This window comes from Megalobrama amblycephala, linkage group LG18 (genome assembly GCF_018812025.1).
Source record: "Megalobrama amblycephala isolate DHTTF-2021 linkage group LG18, ASM1881202v1, whole genome shotgun sequence".
In the NCBI taxonomy this organism is placed as follows: domain Eukaryota; kingdom Metazoa; phylum Chordata; class Actinopteri; order Cypriniformes; family Xenocyprididae; genus Megalobrama; species Megalobrama amblycephala.
In genome coordinates, this window is record NC_063061.1 from 9,126,463 (window position 1) to 9,142,129 (window position 15,667).

Genomic DNA, 15,667 nt, shown 5'->3' on the forward strand with positions numbered 1-15,667 from the left:
TTCAATTTTTTACCAATTCAATTTTTTATTGAATGAAAAGAGAATGCTCACATTTTTTTAAGGTGGATAAATTGAAGTAAGTTATTGCTGCAGTCCGAAACTTTTTTTGATTTAAAAATTATCCAAAATTAATTTTTGAGCAAGTACATAACCAGCTAGTGTTCAAAACTATGTACCTTAGCCCGATTCACAACGGTAAGCTTATAATAATGTTTTCTAATTTGGGTGGTACTGGTAGGTTTCCGTGGGAAATTCGAGCATGCCGCCGTTCATCTTTGCGTCATTACGTCACATCTGTTTACATAAAGGATTCCCAGCTAGTAGATATATCATGTGAGGATGCTGCTGGTAGCGGATCATAGCAGCTGGAATAATTAAACTTATCATTTTGATGGTGGATTGTATGGTATGACAAATGGACAATTAGAGATTAGACTGTACAGAAACTGAAATCTACAGAGAACGCTAATACACACTAAATACACAGTCACGCAATGCTGATGTTAATATCAACAATTTGAGAATAAAGTATAACAATAATAATCATTTGCATGGTTTGATGTTATATGAGCTAAGCGATCGTTAGATTTAATCACCATTTGCAGCGCGATTTATTGTAATGCTTTTTTTTCTCAGTTGGTCAGAACAAAAGTGGCAGATTTGTTACTTACTTGTTCAGATGACATTTTCCGATGAAAATTCTTATTTTGGACATACTTCCAAGACGTAGAATCTGTGATTCCGAAGTACCTGTACAGTATCCACTGGTAACTGACAGCCACACATTCTCCTCAAATCCGCACTGAGGAGCCGTGCCAATGTAGTCTGGCTATCACCAGACCAAGCTCAATTTAAAATTGAACATTGGTCTGGGGAGTTTGCTATGTATTTCCTACTGCACAAGAGGCGTGATCAACGAGCATTAGTCACGCAACTGGATAGTCCTTCAACCAATCAGATCAATGATCCGGGTGACGTACTTTGCAGAGCGATGCGAAAACTCCAGACAGGTTTACCGTGTGTTTCAATCAGCTCCCTAGTTCAGTAGTCAGGGCACTGATCAGGGAATCAGCCACATTCACTTTCATGATATACTGATTCATGACCTAGGGAACTAGGGAGCTGATTGAGACGCAGGTTTAGTTTGTATTGGTTTGTAGCATTGATCCGCGGTTTGCAGAAGCAGCAATGGCATCGAGCGATTTTTGCAGGTTGTGCAAAAAAACATGAAAGTGATCGGTATTTACACCCTCTCGAGCAATTTGTTTGCTAACTAAAGAAGTCATTCAGCATCGTCGAGAGTTTAAAAGGCGACTCTGATACTGTTCTGGTTCAGTGTAAATGAACGCGGAATATAGCCGCCCTAAACTACGTCATTGTCATGACAACCAAAAAGAATTCCAGTCAGCTCAGGCGGCGCGAGATTCAAGAAGCAGGGAGACGAAACATATACAGCAAATAATACAAATATTGTCTACCAACAAGGGGCATTGAAGTAAAAGAGTCCTGTACTCACATCGTGAAGCAAACCACCAAAATAACAGCAGAGAATCATTTTGTGTCATTAATCGCTGTTTGTAATCTTCTGTCGGACTGTCGGATCAACGCTCTGCTACATTTCTCTCAGATAAGGTAAATGCTTAACACAATCGGCGTCACTGTGATTGTGCATTGTTATTTTGGAGAGACGGGTAGATCAGATAGAGTTTGAAAGCTGCTTGCCGTCGCTTCTCTATCGTCATCGTGTTATACCCGCCAATAGCGAGCAAGGTGGATAAGCCAGTCTGTGATTGGTTCCCACAAAAGTGTAACAGAAGCAGTAGAAATGAATGCACGGGTTTCCAGACTGAGTTGCCGAGCGAAATCAAATCGCCGGCAGATCAGGCTGGGTTTACCCAGACTAGTGCCGATGCACAACCCACGTAAAGATGATACTTCCGCAGTTAACTGCAATTGCAGGTTTCAAACAGAGATGGCGAGAAAGAGGCAAAACTTACGGACTGCAGCTTTAAGATACTTACTTTCAAAACAAGCGATACCCAGGACTATAACCATCATGCCCCATAGTCTGAGAATTATAATAATTAGGGGTTCAAGCATGTAGCGCTGAAACCCTATAGTAATTGTTAAAATTTCCAAGGATCAGCATTCTCCCCTAAAAGTGATCGGGAAGACCTGAAAATTCGTAGAGACTTGAAAATTTTAGGGCTGGTAGTCACACTGTCTACAGCGTCACCAAGGCTCACTTAATTGGCCTGACGGGGGCACTACAGCGGTGAAAAACCGTTAGGAGTCGGCTCAAGTGTCTTATATCGTTGGAATCCTTGGCTCAAGGAGTACAGAAAGCATGTCTCAGATTCAACCATCACTCTGGTGAAATTTTCGGGTATTTTCCTACCTAATTTGCGAACTTCACGAAATTGGGTGTGCACATGCGTCACATGATTCTAGAAGAAATCGGCCACTAGGTGGCGCTAACGAGTTTAACGCCTCTGTAATCATATGGTGTTTCACACATATACACACTATTAATATCATTTGTTAGATCTCCTCATGCTGAACAGCTTTGCCACAAGAACCACTGCTGTCAATCAAATCGTTAATTAAATATTCGCAATTATGTAAAAAAAAAAAAAAAAAACTACTTTTGTAAACTAGTCCTAGGTTTTTCACCCGATCGAACCAAACCAGTGCAGAAAGATTCTCTGGAGTCTCTAGATCAATAACTATGAAAAAAGTTGAACTTTAGACTTTAGAGTCATTTAGAAAATGGGCATGGCAAAATATGCTCAAAAGCCTATAAATCCTAAACAAAAACTCAAAACTTCACGAAATTAGCTGAGTATATGCAACACATGATCCTGAACAAGCGTGCAAAGTTTTATAGAGTTTGGACCATAGGTGGCACTATAACTGTTAAAAAGCTTTAAAAACTATACAGTATGTTGGCACCGATAGCCTAGTGGTTAGTGCGCCGATATATGCCGCAAATGCATTCATGGCGACCCGAGTTCGATACCCAAGTTCGATTCCCGTTTCGAGGTCCTTTGCTGATCCTGCCCCCCTCTCTCTGCCCAATGCTTTCCTGTCTGCTCTCTACTGTCCTCTCCAAATAAAGGCACAAAAAGCCCATAAATATAACTTAATTATAATAATTATACAGTATTTTTTTTTTTATGGTAAATTGCCTGCATTGGCTGTAAATGGTCTTTTCCATCTATGATCTAAGTGGTTACATGCTTGCTAAATAAAACCTAATATCTTTTTACACATGTGCTTAAAGGCCATAAAGCGATTGAACCCCGATAATTGATGCTTGCAGCTATATTTGAAATTATTTCTGTAGGGAATTTTTTCACCTCCTTGTTAATAAGTAAAAATAAAGCAGTTTGCTTATCAGAGAAATTTTTTTTGATGATGTTTTAGAGATGTGTATATATTTTGTATAAAAAACAAGAAAACAAGACAAAGATGCTATTTACTGTAGGTACAAGTTTATTTTTGTAGTGTAGAATTCTTTTATTAGCTTCAATTTTGAAACAAAATGATTGTACTTAAAACTATTTGGCAAAAAAAAAAATCAGTACTGCAATCGGTTTTGTAAAGAAAATGTTCTGTTTTTCCCCCTAAAGTTCAAATTGAATCTACACCGCTTCCACCTCTTTATAGTAAAGACAAGAGAAATATAACTTACAATTAAAATCATGAATTGTCTAATTTTTCCTTGCTCTTTTGCAGGAGTTTGACTATAAAGAGGGGTTCTTCTTTAGCTGAGGTAGGAAACAATTAAATAAAAGTTAGCTGTAAAAGTCAAATGTCTTGTAGAATGACATAATTCATGTCTGTTTAATCCACAGCACTCAATGGATGAAGAGGATAAATATGGGACTGTGAAGAGAGTCTCTTCTCCACAATCAACAACCCACTGCCCTTCCAATCAAGAGAAAATGGCGCCCACTCCCTGTTCCCTCTCCTCACCTCTTATTGGCTCCACCCCTCTGAAGGACCCCGCCCCTGACACTAACCCTGCCATACTCAGTGAATCAGCTTTGCTGATTGGTTCAACGCTGTCTGACTTGTCACTCCTCACAAACTCCTCCCTCTTCACAGACTCCTCCTTCCTCAGTCATTCCACCAGTCTGGGTTCCCTCTGTTCAACACCAACTGAAGGTGAGATAAGTCGATTCAAAGAGTATGTACATATGACCACACTTTGATTGCAGAATACCTCAGTTTTAGAAAACAGTTCTGTTTTTCTAAGTAGTAGTAGTGGTGTTAAATGGACACTAAATCTAGCATCAGTATTAGCCTACACTTCTGTGCATAATCACCGTGCACCGCAACCGAAACAGCAGCCACCTTTTACAGTTCCTCCTGAACCAAAACAACGAGCTTATGCTGCGGTCACGCCATAACTACTGTAATTTGGAAGAGATGGAAACCAGTGACATTATACGTTATATGTGGTTCAACGGCAATGCTATTAATGCCGAAATGATTCTGCAGCAGTTAGACTTACCCTACTTTTAAAGGATTAGTTCACTTAAATTAAAATTTCCTGATAATTTACTCAACCCCATGTCATTCAAGAGGTTTATGTCTTTCTTTCTTCAGTCAAAAAGAAATTAAGGTTTTTGAGGAAAACATTACAGGATTATTCTCAATATAGTGGACTTCACTGGGGTACAACGAGTTGAAGGTCCAAATGTCAATTTCAGTGCAGCTTCAAGGGGCTCTACACGATCCCAGTTGAGGATTAAGGGTCTTATCTAGCGAAACAATCGGTCATTTTCTAAAAAAAAATACATTTTTAACCACAAATGCTCATCTTGCACTAGCTCTGCGATGTGCCACGCATTACATAATCATGTTGGAAAGGTCATGTGTGACAGAAAAAAGTACCGCGGTTGGGCGAAAAACATTTCATTTTCTCCTCCAACTTCAAAAACATCCAACATCGTTGTTATCACTACTTGCATTGCTCCAAGTAGTGATGGCCGATTTCGAAACACATGAAGCTTCAAAACCTTTATGAATCTTTTGTTTTGATTCAGTGGTTCAGAGCGTGTATCAAACTGCCAAAGTCATGTGATTTCAGTAAACGAGGCTTCATTACGTCATAACTGTTTCGAAACGTTTCGAAATTTCAGTGTTTCACTGCTGGAGTTGGTGATCGTCCCCCAGTGGCGAAACATTGTGAAACAAGTGGTTATTGGTTTTACCTGATATTTGATCAGTTTTATACATTTGTAGACGTTTTAATTAGATATTAGTATAATTAAAAGGAATAATAGTAGTTAATAGTCTCTTATTGAATGTTATGTTTAGCTGAGCCATACATGGAACAAATAAAACAAACCCTGAAAATAAAATAAAAGAACATCACATCATACAGACACTTGATATTTAATCTTATTAGATGATAAAGCATAGATTTTACTTTCAATAAAACATTTGCAATGGGTTTGTAAAAGGTGTTTTTACACATTTGGCAGGAGTTTTTGTTCCATTTATGGTTCTGACCAGCAGGGGTCACCAGCTTGCGGTGTTTCAAACGATTTAAAACAGTGAATCATTTTGCGAAGCAATTGGTTAAATTGATTCAAAGCTTCAAAAAGCTTAGTTTCTCTCATCACTAGCTCCAAGACACAAGGTTAAGGATCCAAATGCAGTGTTTTAATGAAGGGCAATCTAAAAATGTAATCCAATAAACAGACAAAAGGTCAAAAGCACAAGGTAAACAGTCCAAACAATAACAGGGAAAACAAACAAACAAAAAACAGGCAGAAAGTCAAAACCATGAACGTGAGAAACCAAAGACAGCGCATTTAGAAATGCAGTGGAAACACATACAAGACTTCGCAAAGAATGACTGAGTAAACCAGGCTTATATAGACAGAGTTAACAAGGCTAATGAGCAAAAGCTGAATGCAATGAGTGCTGATGAGTCCGGGCAAAGGGTTATGGGGAATGTAGTCCATGACTGAATAGCAGAGGTCTGAGGAGGAGTGCCCTCTGTTGGCTATCCTGGGCACACCAGCTGGTGACTGTGACAGATCTCTTCTGGGAGCTGGTTCCAGCTGCGGCTGGCATAATACCTAAAAGCAGACTCACCGTGTTTTGAGTGAACCCTTGGTATATCTAACTGATGTGATCCTAATGATCTGAGTGGTATGTTAGGTTTATATTCAGTGAGCATATCTGCATGTATGTAGCATTTATACAATAGATTGCTGTAAAGCAAGCAGCTTTACAAATATAATTATGGAAAAAAACATGGTCAGTGTCTCTTTCAACTAGAAATACAACTTCATTTTCTACTACAAAGTAGCTCTCCAATGAGTTCATGTTTTTACTTGTCTGACCTTGATGGACTGAACAGAAGAAACAAACCAATTTCCATGTCAAAGAATTCAAAGTCCCAGAGCCATACCTGCATATTAGGAAATCGTCCCGGACCAGTGGTAGGCCAAAGGTGTTTACCAACCTGAGCAAACATTTGGTTTGCTTTGGCAAGCTGTTTTGAATGTTTCCCAAATGTTGTTTTGGCCTGTTTTGTTCTAGTGACGTCACACGAAATAATGTCACACAGTTCCTTCTTCTATTTTGCTTAAAGTATATCAGGGTCTTTAAAATCACTCACAACACCTAAGCAACCATATAGCTACACACTTGGTTTTAAGTGTGTAGAACACATTAGCAGCTGTCATGGTTCGAACCTACAGCCTTTTGGTTTTCATCCCAGATCTTGAAGCATCAGGCCACACTTCTTCATTAATATAAAATAGATTATGGAACACAAATAATACCAGCCTAAAAGCCAAACACTGATGCACCCGCTGTGTTGAACAGGTTTGATACCAGGGAGCTCTGTCGCTCCAGACCCAGGAGGACGCAGGAATAATTTCCCCCCATCTGACCCCCCTCTCTCCCCGGAATGGAGCACTCTCAGGAGGAAACCAGACGACTCAGTAAGTAGATAAATCAGTAGGAAAATATTACATAGGTCAAACCATATCACAACTTGATGAAAATCTGTGTAAAGGTCTAAAGGTTGCCAATCTTTCATTGGTCTCTCACACTTCATTCTGTTTTCGTTGATTCCAGTCATCCGTCGTCCATGGACTGCCACCTACACCACATGTACATGTAAGTCCGGAGAATCATGTGCTTCTAATTCAATTGCAAGTTTTAATTTCATAAATTTCACAATCATAAATTGTCTTCTAGATGGGGGCCTGCTTCTCCAAAGTATTCAACGGCTGTCCATTAAAGACTCACTGTGCTGTTACATGGGTTCTGCCAAAGACCAGAGGTAAGACCAGAGTTAGCAGCTTTTTACTTAACAGTTAGTTAGCATATTTAATTAATTTCTTATATAATTAAAGTATGCATTACAATAGGAAAGAAAAGACAATTGCAGCTGCCGTTTCATGCCGACTTTAATTCATTTTTGTTTTAGTTTTAGTACTTAAAGGGTTAGTTCACCCAAAAATGAAAATAATGTAATTTATTCCACACCCGTAAGACCTTCGTTCATCTTCGGAACACAAATTAAGGTATTTTTTTTTAAATCTGATGGCTCCGTGAGGCCTGCATAGCCAGCAATGACATTTCCTCTCTCAAGATCCATTAATGTACTAAAAACATATTTAAATCGGTTCATGTGAGTACAGTGGTTCAATATTAATATTATAAAGCAACGAGAATATTTTTGGTGTGCCAAAAAAAACACAAAATAACGACTTATTTAGTGATGGCCGATTTCAAAACACTGCTTCATGAAGCTTCGGAGCATTATGAATCTTTTGTGTCAAATCATGATTCAGATCACGTGTCAATCCGCCAAACTGCTGAAATCACGTGACTTTGGTGCTCTGAACCGCTGATTTGACACGCTGATTCATTATGCTCCGAAGCTTCATGAAGCATTGTTTTGAAATCGGCCATCACTAAATAAGTCGTTATTTTGTTTTTTTGGCGCTCCAAAAATATTCTCATCGCTTTATAATATTAATATTGAACCACTGTACTCACATGAACTGATTTAAATATGTTTTTAGTACCTTAATGGATCTTGAGAGAGGAAATGTCATTGCTCCCTATGCAGGCCTCACTGAGCCATCGGATTTCAACAAAAATATCTTAATTTGCGAAGATTAACGAAGGTCTTACGGGTGTAGAACGGCATGAGGGTGAGTAATAAATGACAATATTTTAATTTTTGGGTGAACTAACCCTTTAAACTTAGGAAGCCTTTACACTGCAGGTCTTGATGCCCAATCCCAATTCAAATACATCTTCTGAAGTGAAAGTGACCCATATCCGATATCTGCATTTACATTATGCACTTGGCGAAACAACCCAAGGTTAGACATACTGACCCGGAAAAGCTTATGCTGAAAAGGAAGTAAAAATGGCATGATTTGCAATGGATGTAGATGAAACGATAATACAAGCTTTTCATCTTTAAAGTCGCCATTATATCAAAATTTAAGTTTTTTGGCTTTTAGTATGAATATGTTAGCTTTACTGTTATCTATAAACTGGTGTGTTCCAAAACAATGACAAAATTTGCATTTAGAAGATATAAGCTTTCAAAACTTACAGTCTCTCACTTCTGCCAATATGGAGCAATGATTTTAATGACATCACTCTGCACTTCAGCTTCTCATCAGATTTTCTGTCCAATCAAATACTCTCTAGAATCTAAAATCCCGCCCCCTACATTATAAATAGATGCTGAAGCTGCGGCTGAAGTCGGTCAATTGTTCACACTTTTACTATTTTCTACATGGTGAATGGCACATAGTGCACTATATAGAGAATAGGGAACGATTTAGACAGTGTAAATATGATTTCCATTGACATGATAGCACAGAATGGATTATATGCGTGAGTTGACGCAGACCACAAAACGTGTCAGACCCATTTGAATTCTGCACAGAATGCTATATTTTAAAGCGATGTAGATGAGATTAGGAGGAGAAACAGTTAGAGATTAGAAGGAAACTGAGGTTTTACCAAGCTTAACAGCTCTGGCCGAGCTGTGATATATACTAAATGCTATCGGCTATTTTATAAAAGGGGAGGAGCTATTCGATATGTCTCGCCCTGTCTTCCTATTTCAGTGGAAATTATGTCAACACATTGAATAATGCTGCACGTTCCAAGACACTTCAGTGGGCCTTTAAAGGTCAGCAAACATTGGGTTGAGCCTTCGTCCTCCATTGTGGCATTGAAAAGATCATGTGATCACCACCTGAGTTGATGTCATTCACCACAGTCATTTTCTATGATATACAACTCGCATTGATGGGAATATCCGATCTTTACATGGCAGATGCAAATGCATGTATCCAATTCATATGAGATTTATTTCCACATATGGATGAGGCCTGAAACCGATCTGAGAATATCGGAATCAATTTATTTTTTTCCTGCTTACACATTCATGCATCATATCCGATCTGTGCCACATGGCAGGAAAAAATGGAATCACGTCACTTGGAGAATGTAATGTAAATGCAGCCTTATCGCACTTAGTTGGGAAGGCAGCATTTCTAATTTTGTAGTTTAATTTTAAGTTTTTCATCCAATACTTTTATTTTATTTGAGCTTTATTTAAATTACTGTTTTTTTTAATAGATTTAGTTAAGGATAACAACAGAGTTTCAGTCAAGACATAGTGTAAAAACATACCTGTGAAGGTTTCTGTTAGCCAAGTATGTTATTTTTTTTTCCAAAATATATTTATTGCCATTTGTTTTAGAAATAGAACTGAAAAGTTTTTTTATACACAATTCAACTCTACATTTCCATACACCACTGTTTAACTGTTACCTTATCAGAGTTATTAGTTATTTTGCTACAGAAATCACATTATGTAACAGAGATACCCAATACAAAAGAAATGAGTGTTGTACATCAGTCTTCCCTTGCCGTCAAATCCTCTTAGTTTCAATAGTGTATTTTGATATTTACCCATAGATCAATACCTTGTGATGGGTGCAGAGGAGGGCATCTATACCCTCAACCTCAATGAGCTCCATGAGGACACTATGGAGAAGGTACCCAGATTATCTTTCCTATATTTACTCAGTTTACTCGAGGATGCTTTAATTGTTTCCAACTCAGAGTAAAAGATATTTAAAAAAGAAAAAAAAAGTTCACACTGTGAGATATTAGGGGCTTTCGCACCGAATAGTTCTAGGAACTTAGTTATAGGAACTAGCCACTTGGATAGTTCCCTGAGAACTAATTTCTCCCCTGGGCCATGTTGCATTCGCACCGGGAATAGGAACTCTGAAGCGGCGTCTTTAAGCGTGGCATTTACAAACACTAAAAACTGGTGGATGGAGGATGCCGTGATCGGAGCTGTGTTTGTTGTTTATCGTGGGTTTCGTGATAACGGAGATGGAAAGTAAACTCATAATTTACATGACTGAAAGAGCAAAAAGTGGGGCTAAGAGACGAAATCTATGATAACTTTCAGTATTGCATATCATCGAGGCGGAGAAAAGAACTTTTTAAAAATGTGTGTTTGACATGCGTTTGACCAATCAACGTACGCTCACGTCACTGATAGTTCCTACAGTGCTGGTTTAGACCCTACTCTGAAGTAGTAGCTAATTTAGTTCCCCCAAACAGAGTTCCTATAACTAAAATCATTCCTAGTTCCTGCGGTGTGATTACGCCAAAATCCAGGTACTTCAGCCAATAGTTATATAAGAACTATGAAAAGGCTCCTCAGGTGCAAAAGCCCCTATTAAGGCGTCATTTCAAGACATAAAAGATACGTTACATAATATTAAAAAGTTACATTTTGAGATAAATTCACAGTTATCTATTATTTTATTCTGAGGCAGAAACAAGCTTACATACACTACCAGTCAAAAGTTTGGAAACAGTACTATTTTTAATGTTTTTGAACGAAGTCTCTTATGCTCATTAAGGCTGCATTTATTTCATAATAAATACAGAAAAAATCAATAATATTGTTAAATATTATTACAATTTAAAATTATGGTTTTCTATTTTAATATACTTTAAAATATAATTTATTTCTGTGATGCAAGCTGAATTTTCAGCATCATTACTCCAGTCTTCATTGTCACATGATCCTTCAGAAATCATTCTAATATGCTGATTTGATACTCAGTTATTATCAATGTTGAAAACAGTTGTGTTGCTTAATATTTTTTTGGAAAAAGTGATACTTTTTTCAGGATTCATTGATGAATAAAAGGTTAAAAAGAACAGCATTTATTCAAAATATAAATCTTTCCTAACAATATAAATCTTTACTATCACTTTTTTATCAATTTAACACATCCATGCTGAATAAAAGTATTAATTTCTTTCAAAAAAAAGAGAGAAAAAAAATTACTGACCCCAAACTTTTGAACGGTAGTGTATATTGTTATAAAAGGTTTCTACGGAAGAGGATTAGGGCCAAGCATTAATAAAAAAATAAAACCATCTTGAGATTAAAGTTGTTAAATTTCGAGAAAAAAACTCGTTAAATTTTGAGAAAAAAGTCTAAATAAAATGTTGAGAATAAACTCATTAAATTACGAGAAAAAACTCATTAAATTTCAAGAAAAAAGTCGAGATAAAATGTTGAGAATAAAGTCATTAAATTACGAGAAAAAAGTCGTTAAATTTCGAGAAAAAAGTCGAGATAAAATGTTGAGAATAAAGTCATTAAATTACGAGAAAAAAGTCGTTAAATTTCGAGAAAAAAGTCGAGATAAAATGTTGAGAATAAACTCATTAAATTATGAGAATAAAGTCATTAAATTACGAGAAAAAAGTCATTAAATTATGAGAACAAATTCGTAATTTAACGAATTTGTTCTCGTAATTTAACAAGTTTTTTTCTCATAATTTAATGACTTTATTCTCAACATTTTATCTCGACTTTTTTCACGAAATTTAACATTTTTCTCATAATTTAACGAATTTATTCTCGTAATTTTACGAATTGTTTCTCATAATTTAATTACTTTATTCTCAACATTTTATCTCGACTTTTTTTCTCGAAATTTAACGAGTTTTTTCTCGAAATTTAACAACTTTAATCTCGAGATGGTTTTATTTTTTTATTATTGCTTGGCCCTAATCCTCTTCTATAGGTTTCTATTTTAAATAAATGCTGATATTTTTTTTTAACTTTTTATTCATCAAAGAATCCTGAAAAAGTATCACAGATTATAAAATAATATTAAGCAGCACAACTGTTTCCAACATTAATAATAAATCAGTATATTTGAATGATTTCTGAAGGATCATGTGGCACTGAAGACTGGAGTAATGATGCTGAAATTTCAGCTTTGCAGCACAGAAATAAATTATATTTTAAAGTATATTAAAATAATTTTAAATTGTAATAATATTTCACAATATTATTGTTTTTACTGTATTCATTATGAAATAAATGCAGCCTTAAAGAGCATAAGAAACATTAAAAATAGTAATGTTTCCAAACTTTTGACCGATAGTGTAATTTACTAGAGCAAATAGCCCATGAAAGAGTGTATAAGATTTAGTTTCTTTTCCAGTTGCTTCCTCAGAGATGCAGTTGGTTGTACGTGATGAACAACGTTCTTATGTCCGTCTCAGGTATGTCCAGCATTATTAATATGACCATATTCAATCTTCCACAAAGATCTAATGTCTTCATTAATTGTCAGTCTGGTTCCCTGCTCTCCTCTGTCCACAGGAAAGTCATCACAGTTGACTTCTCATAGTCTGCCGACACTTTTTGAGTACCGCAGAAATATGCAGCGTAGACAGGGACATCTCGCCATTAATGCACACCGCTTGAGCACAAAGATAAACGCAAGGTTTGTAAAGTCACACAATTCTGCTAGTCTGTCCTTGAAAATATGTATTATTTAAAACATATTATACATTTAAGAAATAAGGAAATAAAAAAAATTACATTTTAGCAAACAGTTATTAAAGGGATAGTTCACCCAAAAATGAAAATTTGATGTTTATCTGCTTACCCCCAGGGCATCCAAGATGTAGGTGACTTTGTTTCTTCAGTAGAACACAAATGATCATTTTTAACTGTTGCCATCTGTCAGTGGTATAATGCATGTCAATGGGAACTTTGTCTATAAGAGTAAAAATAAACATGGACAGAGAAATCCAAATTAAACCCTGCGGCTCGTGACAACACATTGATGTCCTAAGACACGAAACAATCAGTTTGTGTGAGAAACCGAACAGTATATATATAATTTTTACCTCTAAAACACCACTATGTCCAACTGCCCTCCACATCCGGTTTTCATTTTTGGGTGAACTATCCCTTTAAGGATAGAAAAGATTTGCCCAAGGAACTCCCCTAACCCTAACTATTGTTGTCAGACTTTAGTCATTTAGGCAGTAATTCTCTTTTTTTTTTCTCCAGGAAGTACGCCATGTCAGTAAAGATCCCAGACACCAAGGGCTGTAGAAGATGCAGTGTGGGTGAGGACCAGTGACCTCTGTAGGAGTGTGTGAATCATTCTCCAGGCATTTTGTGCACATCTTAATGTTTATTTCTCTGCTTCTAGTACGAAACCCCTACACTGACAGCGTCTTTCTGTGTGCCGCTGTGCCATCTGGTTTAATCCTTCTAATGTGGTATGATCCTCTGCAGAAGTTCATGCAGCTCAAGGTGAGAAATGAGATATAAGAGTGATAGTTAAATTAAAAATATCTGCGCTGTTGCATAACTTACATGTCTCTTTTAGCACATTGCACTCAGTCTGCCAGAGTCTCTGCCCATCTTTGAGCTCCTCGTACAGGAAACAGAGGAGCTGCCACAGGTCTGTGTGGGGGTGAGAAGCCGCCCCCGCGTAAGTGACACCACTGGGCAGATGTATTTTGACATCATCCACCTGGATGACACGCCACAAAGTCTGCCAGGTGACGTACATGTGTTTCTACGTCAACAATCGAACACAAAATACTGTAAAGTCACTGTACTGCATGAGTTTTACAAAAAATCTGCTTTTTTTTTTACAACAAAAACTATTTATATAAAGAATCTTTCCAGTAAACTACATGATTTACATTGCCACAATGACATAGTGTGTTTTGTTTGACTGGAATTATGTAACTTCACAGATGGTGAGTCTTTGGATGTCAAGCAAGTGATTCAACTCGACAGGGACACAGTTCTCATCGCACTGGAAAGTAAGAAATCACCAGTGTTGAGAAAGTTACTTTTTAAAAGTAATGCTTTACAATGGAAAGGAGCCCTGGACATGACATGCAGGAAAAAAATAGTAGGCTAAATCGTGCGCACGATTTACTAATTTGCTCCCTCAATTTACTAAATCATGCGCACGGTTTAATTCGTTTCCTCGATTTACTAAATCGTGCATATGATTTAGTAAATCGAGGGAACGAAACAGTAAATTTTGTGCACAACTTAACTTTTTTCCTTGCATGTCATGTGCGGGGCTCCATACAATGGCGATACTTCCTAAAAAGTAACTAATTGCGTTACTTTTTATGGAAAATAATATGTTACATTAATTTTGCGTTACTTTTTCTCACCTGGACTTGCTTGTTTGTTTGTTGTATTTTTGGCAAATGTAAAGGCCCTTTTACAAGTAAAGTGAAATGAATAATCCTCAGGCTAAAGGAAATGTAAAATCATGTCTGTACAGTAGAGGGCGCAGCTCAAACCTTTCAGCTGTGCTGCCATTCTTGCGTAACTTGCGCTACTTATACAGTTTTTTTCAACTGCTTACACACATTTACAAAACTTTGCCTCTTTTTTTCAAAACTTCACTCACAAATCCAAGAACTGCACACACAAAATGCAAAATGCCTCACATCTCTTGCAAAATTAAGCACTGCATTCAAAATGTCATAAACACATCTCAAAATCAAACATTTGTCTTACGCTGCAAACACCTTTGCCATAATATTTTATTTTTGGATATATCATAAACAGTTATTCAAAACCTAAAGCTCTTCTTTTTAATGAGCTCCTATGTACATTTCTGTACAAGATTGAAAATAATTGGCAGGGAGATGTTGAAAAATTCACAGTAAACACGAAAACAAGATTGAAACCAAAGTATTTTTTTACTGTAAGCATTTGTGGTTGCAAATAATACATCAACCATGTGTAGTTGGACAGAAGCAATGGTTGTGCTTGAAAAAGGAAATCAAGATACTTCCTGTTAGATTTTTGTGTGATACATAGAGAATTGTGTGTTGTGTTTTGCAAAAAGTGTTTTATGAATTTGAAAACTGAGTTGAAGGCTGAGAGTTAGTGTATGGTTTTGCAGATTTGGTGTGTGGTTCTGGTGTTTGAGTGTCAGGTTTCAGAAATTGTGTGACAAGTAAGGATTTTGTGTGTAAGCAGTTAAAAAAAAAACTGTAAGAAAAATTATTTTCATTTCACTACTGTAAAGTGATCTTACAGGAGATGAAAGTAGATGAAGTAGTTAATCTTACAAGAAGAAGAAAAGTTCAAAAACCAAAGAACTAAATATGAAAAGTGTATGCAACACAGTACAGTATAATGTCAAAAACTGTGAAGGTAACTCAGATATTTTGTTGTAAATTTAGAGGAATGCGTTACTTTACTAGTTACTTAAAAATGTAATCTGATTACTTAACTTGCGTTACTTATTTATAAAAGTAACTCAGA

The 15,667-nt window shown here is 36.6% G+C and overlaps 1 protein-coding gene across 1 annotated transcript in view; it reads left to right on the forward strand.

The window, feature by feature from the left end:
• Positions 1 to 15,667, forward strand: part of map4k6 (mitogen-activated protein kinase kinase kinase kinase 6) — a 42,058-nt gene that overhangs the window by 23,881 nt on the left and 2,510 nt on the right. Inside the window, exons 17-28 of the mRNA XM_048166518.1 lie at positions 3,739 to 3,775; positions 3,858 to 4,170; positions 6,853 to 6,971; positions 7,108 to 7,149; positions 7,231 to 7,315; positions 9,991 to 10,070; positions 12,564 to 12,624; positions 12,725 to 12,848; positions 13,424 to 13,482; positions 13,569 to 13,672; positions 13,749 to 13,923; positions 14,125 to 14,193. Of these exons, the coding sequence (XP_048022475.1) occupies positions 3,739 to 3,775; positions 3,858 to 4,170; positions 6,853 to 6,971; positions 7,108 to 7,149; positions 7,231 to 7,315; positions 9,991 to 10,070; positions 12,564 to 12,624; positions 12,725 to 12,848; positions 13,424 to 13,482; positions 13,569 to 13,672; positions 13,749 to 13,923; positions 14,125 to 14,193 (1,268 nt within the window). The remainder of the gene's footprint in view (positions 1 to 3,738; positions 3,776 to 3,857; positions 4,171 to 6,852; positions 6,972 to 7,107; positions 7,150 to 7,230; positions 7,316 to 9,990; positions 10,071 to 12,563; positions 12,625 to 12,724; positions 12,849 to 13,423; positions 13,483 to 13,568; positions 13,673 to 13,748; positions 13,924 to 14,124; positions 14,194 to 15,667) is intronic.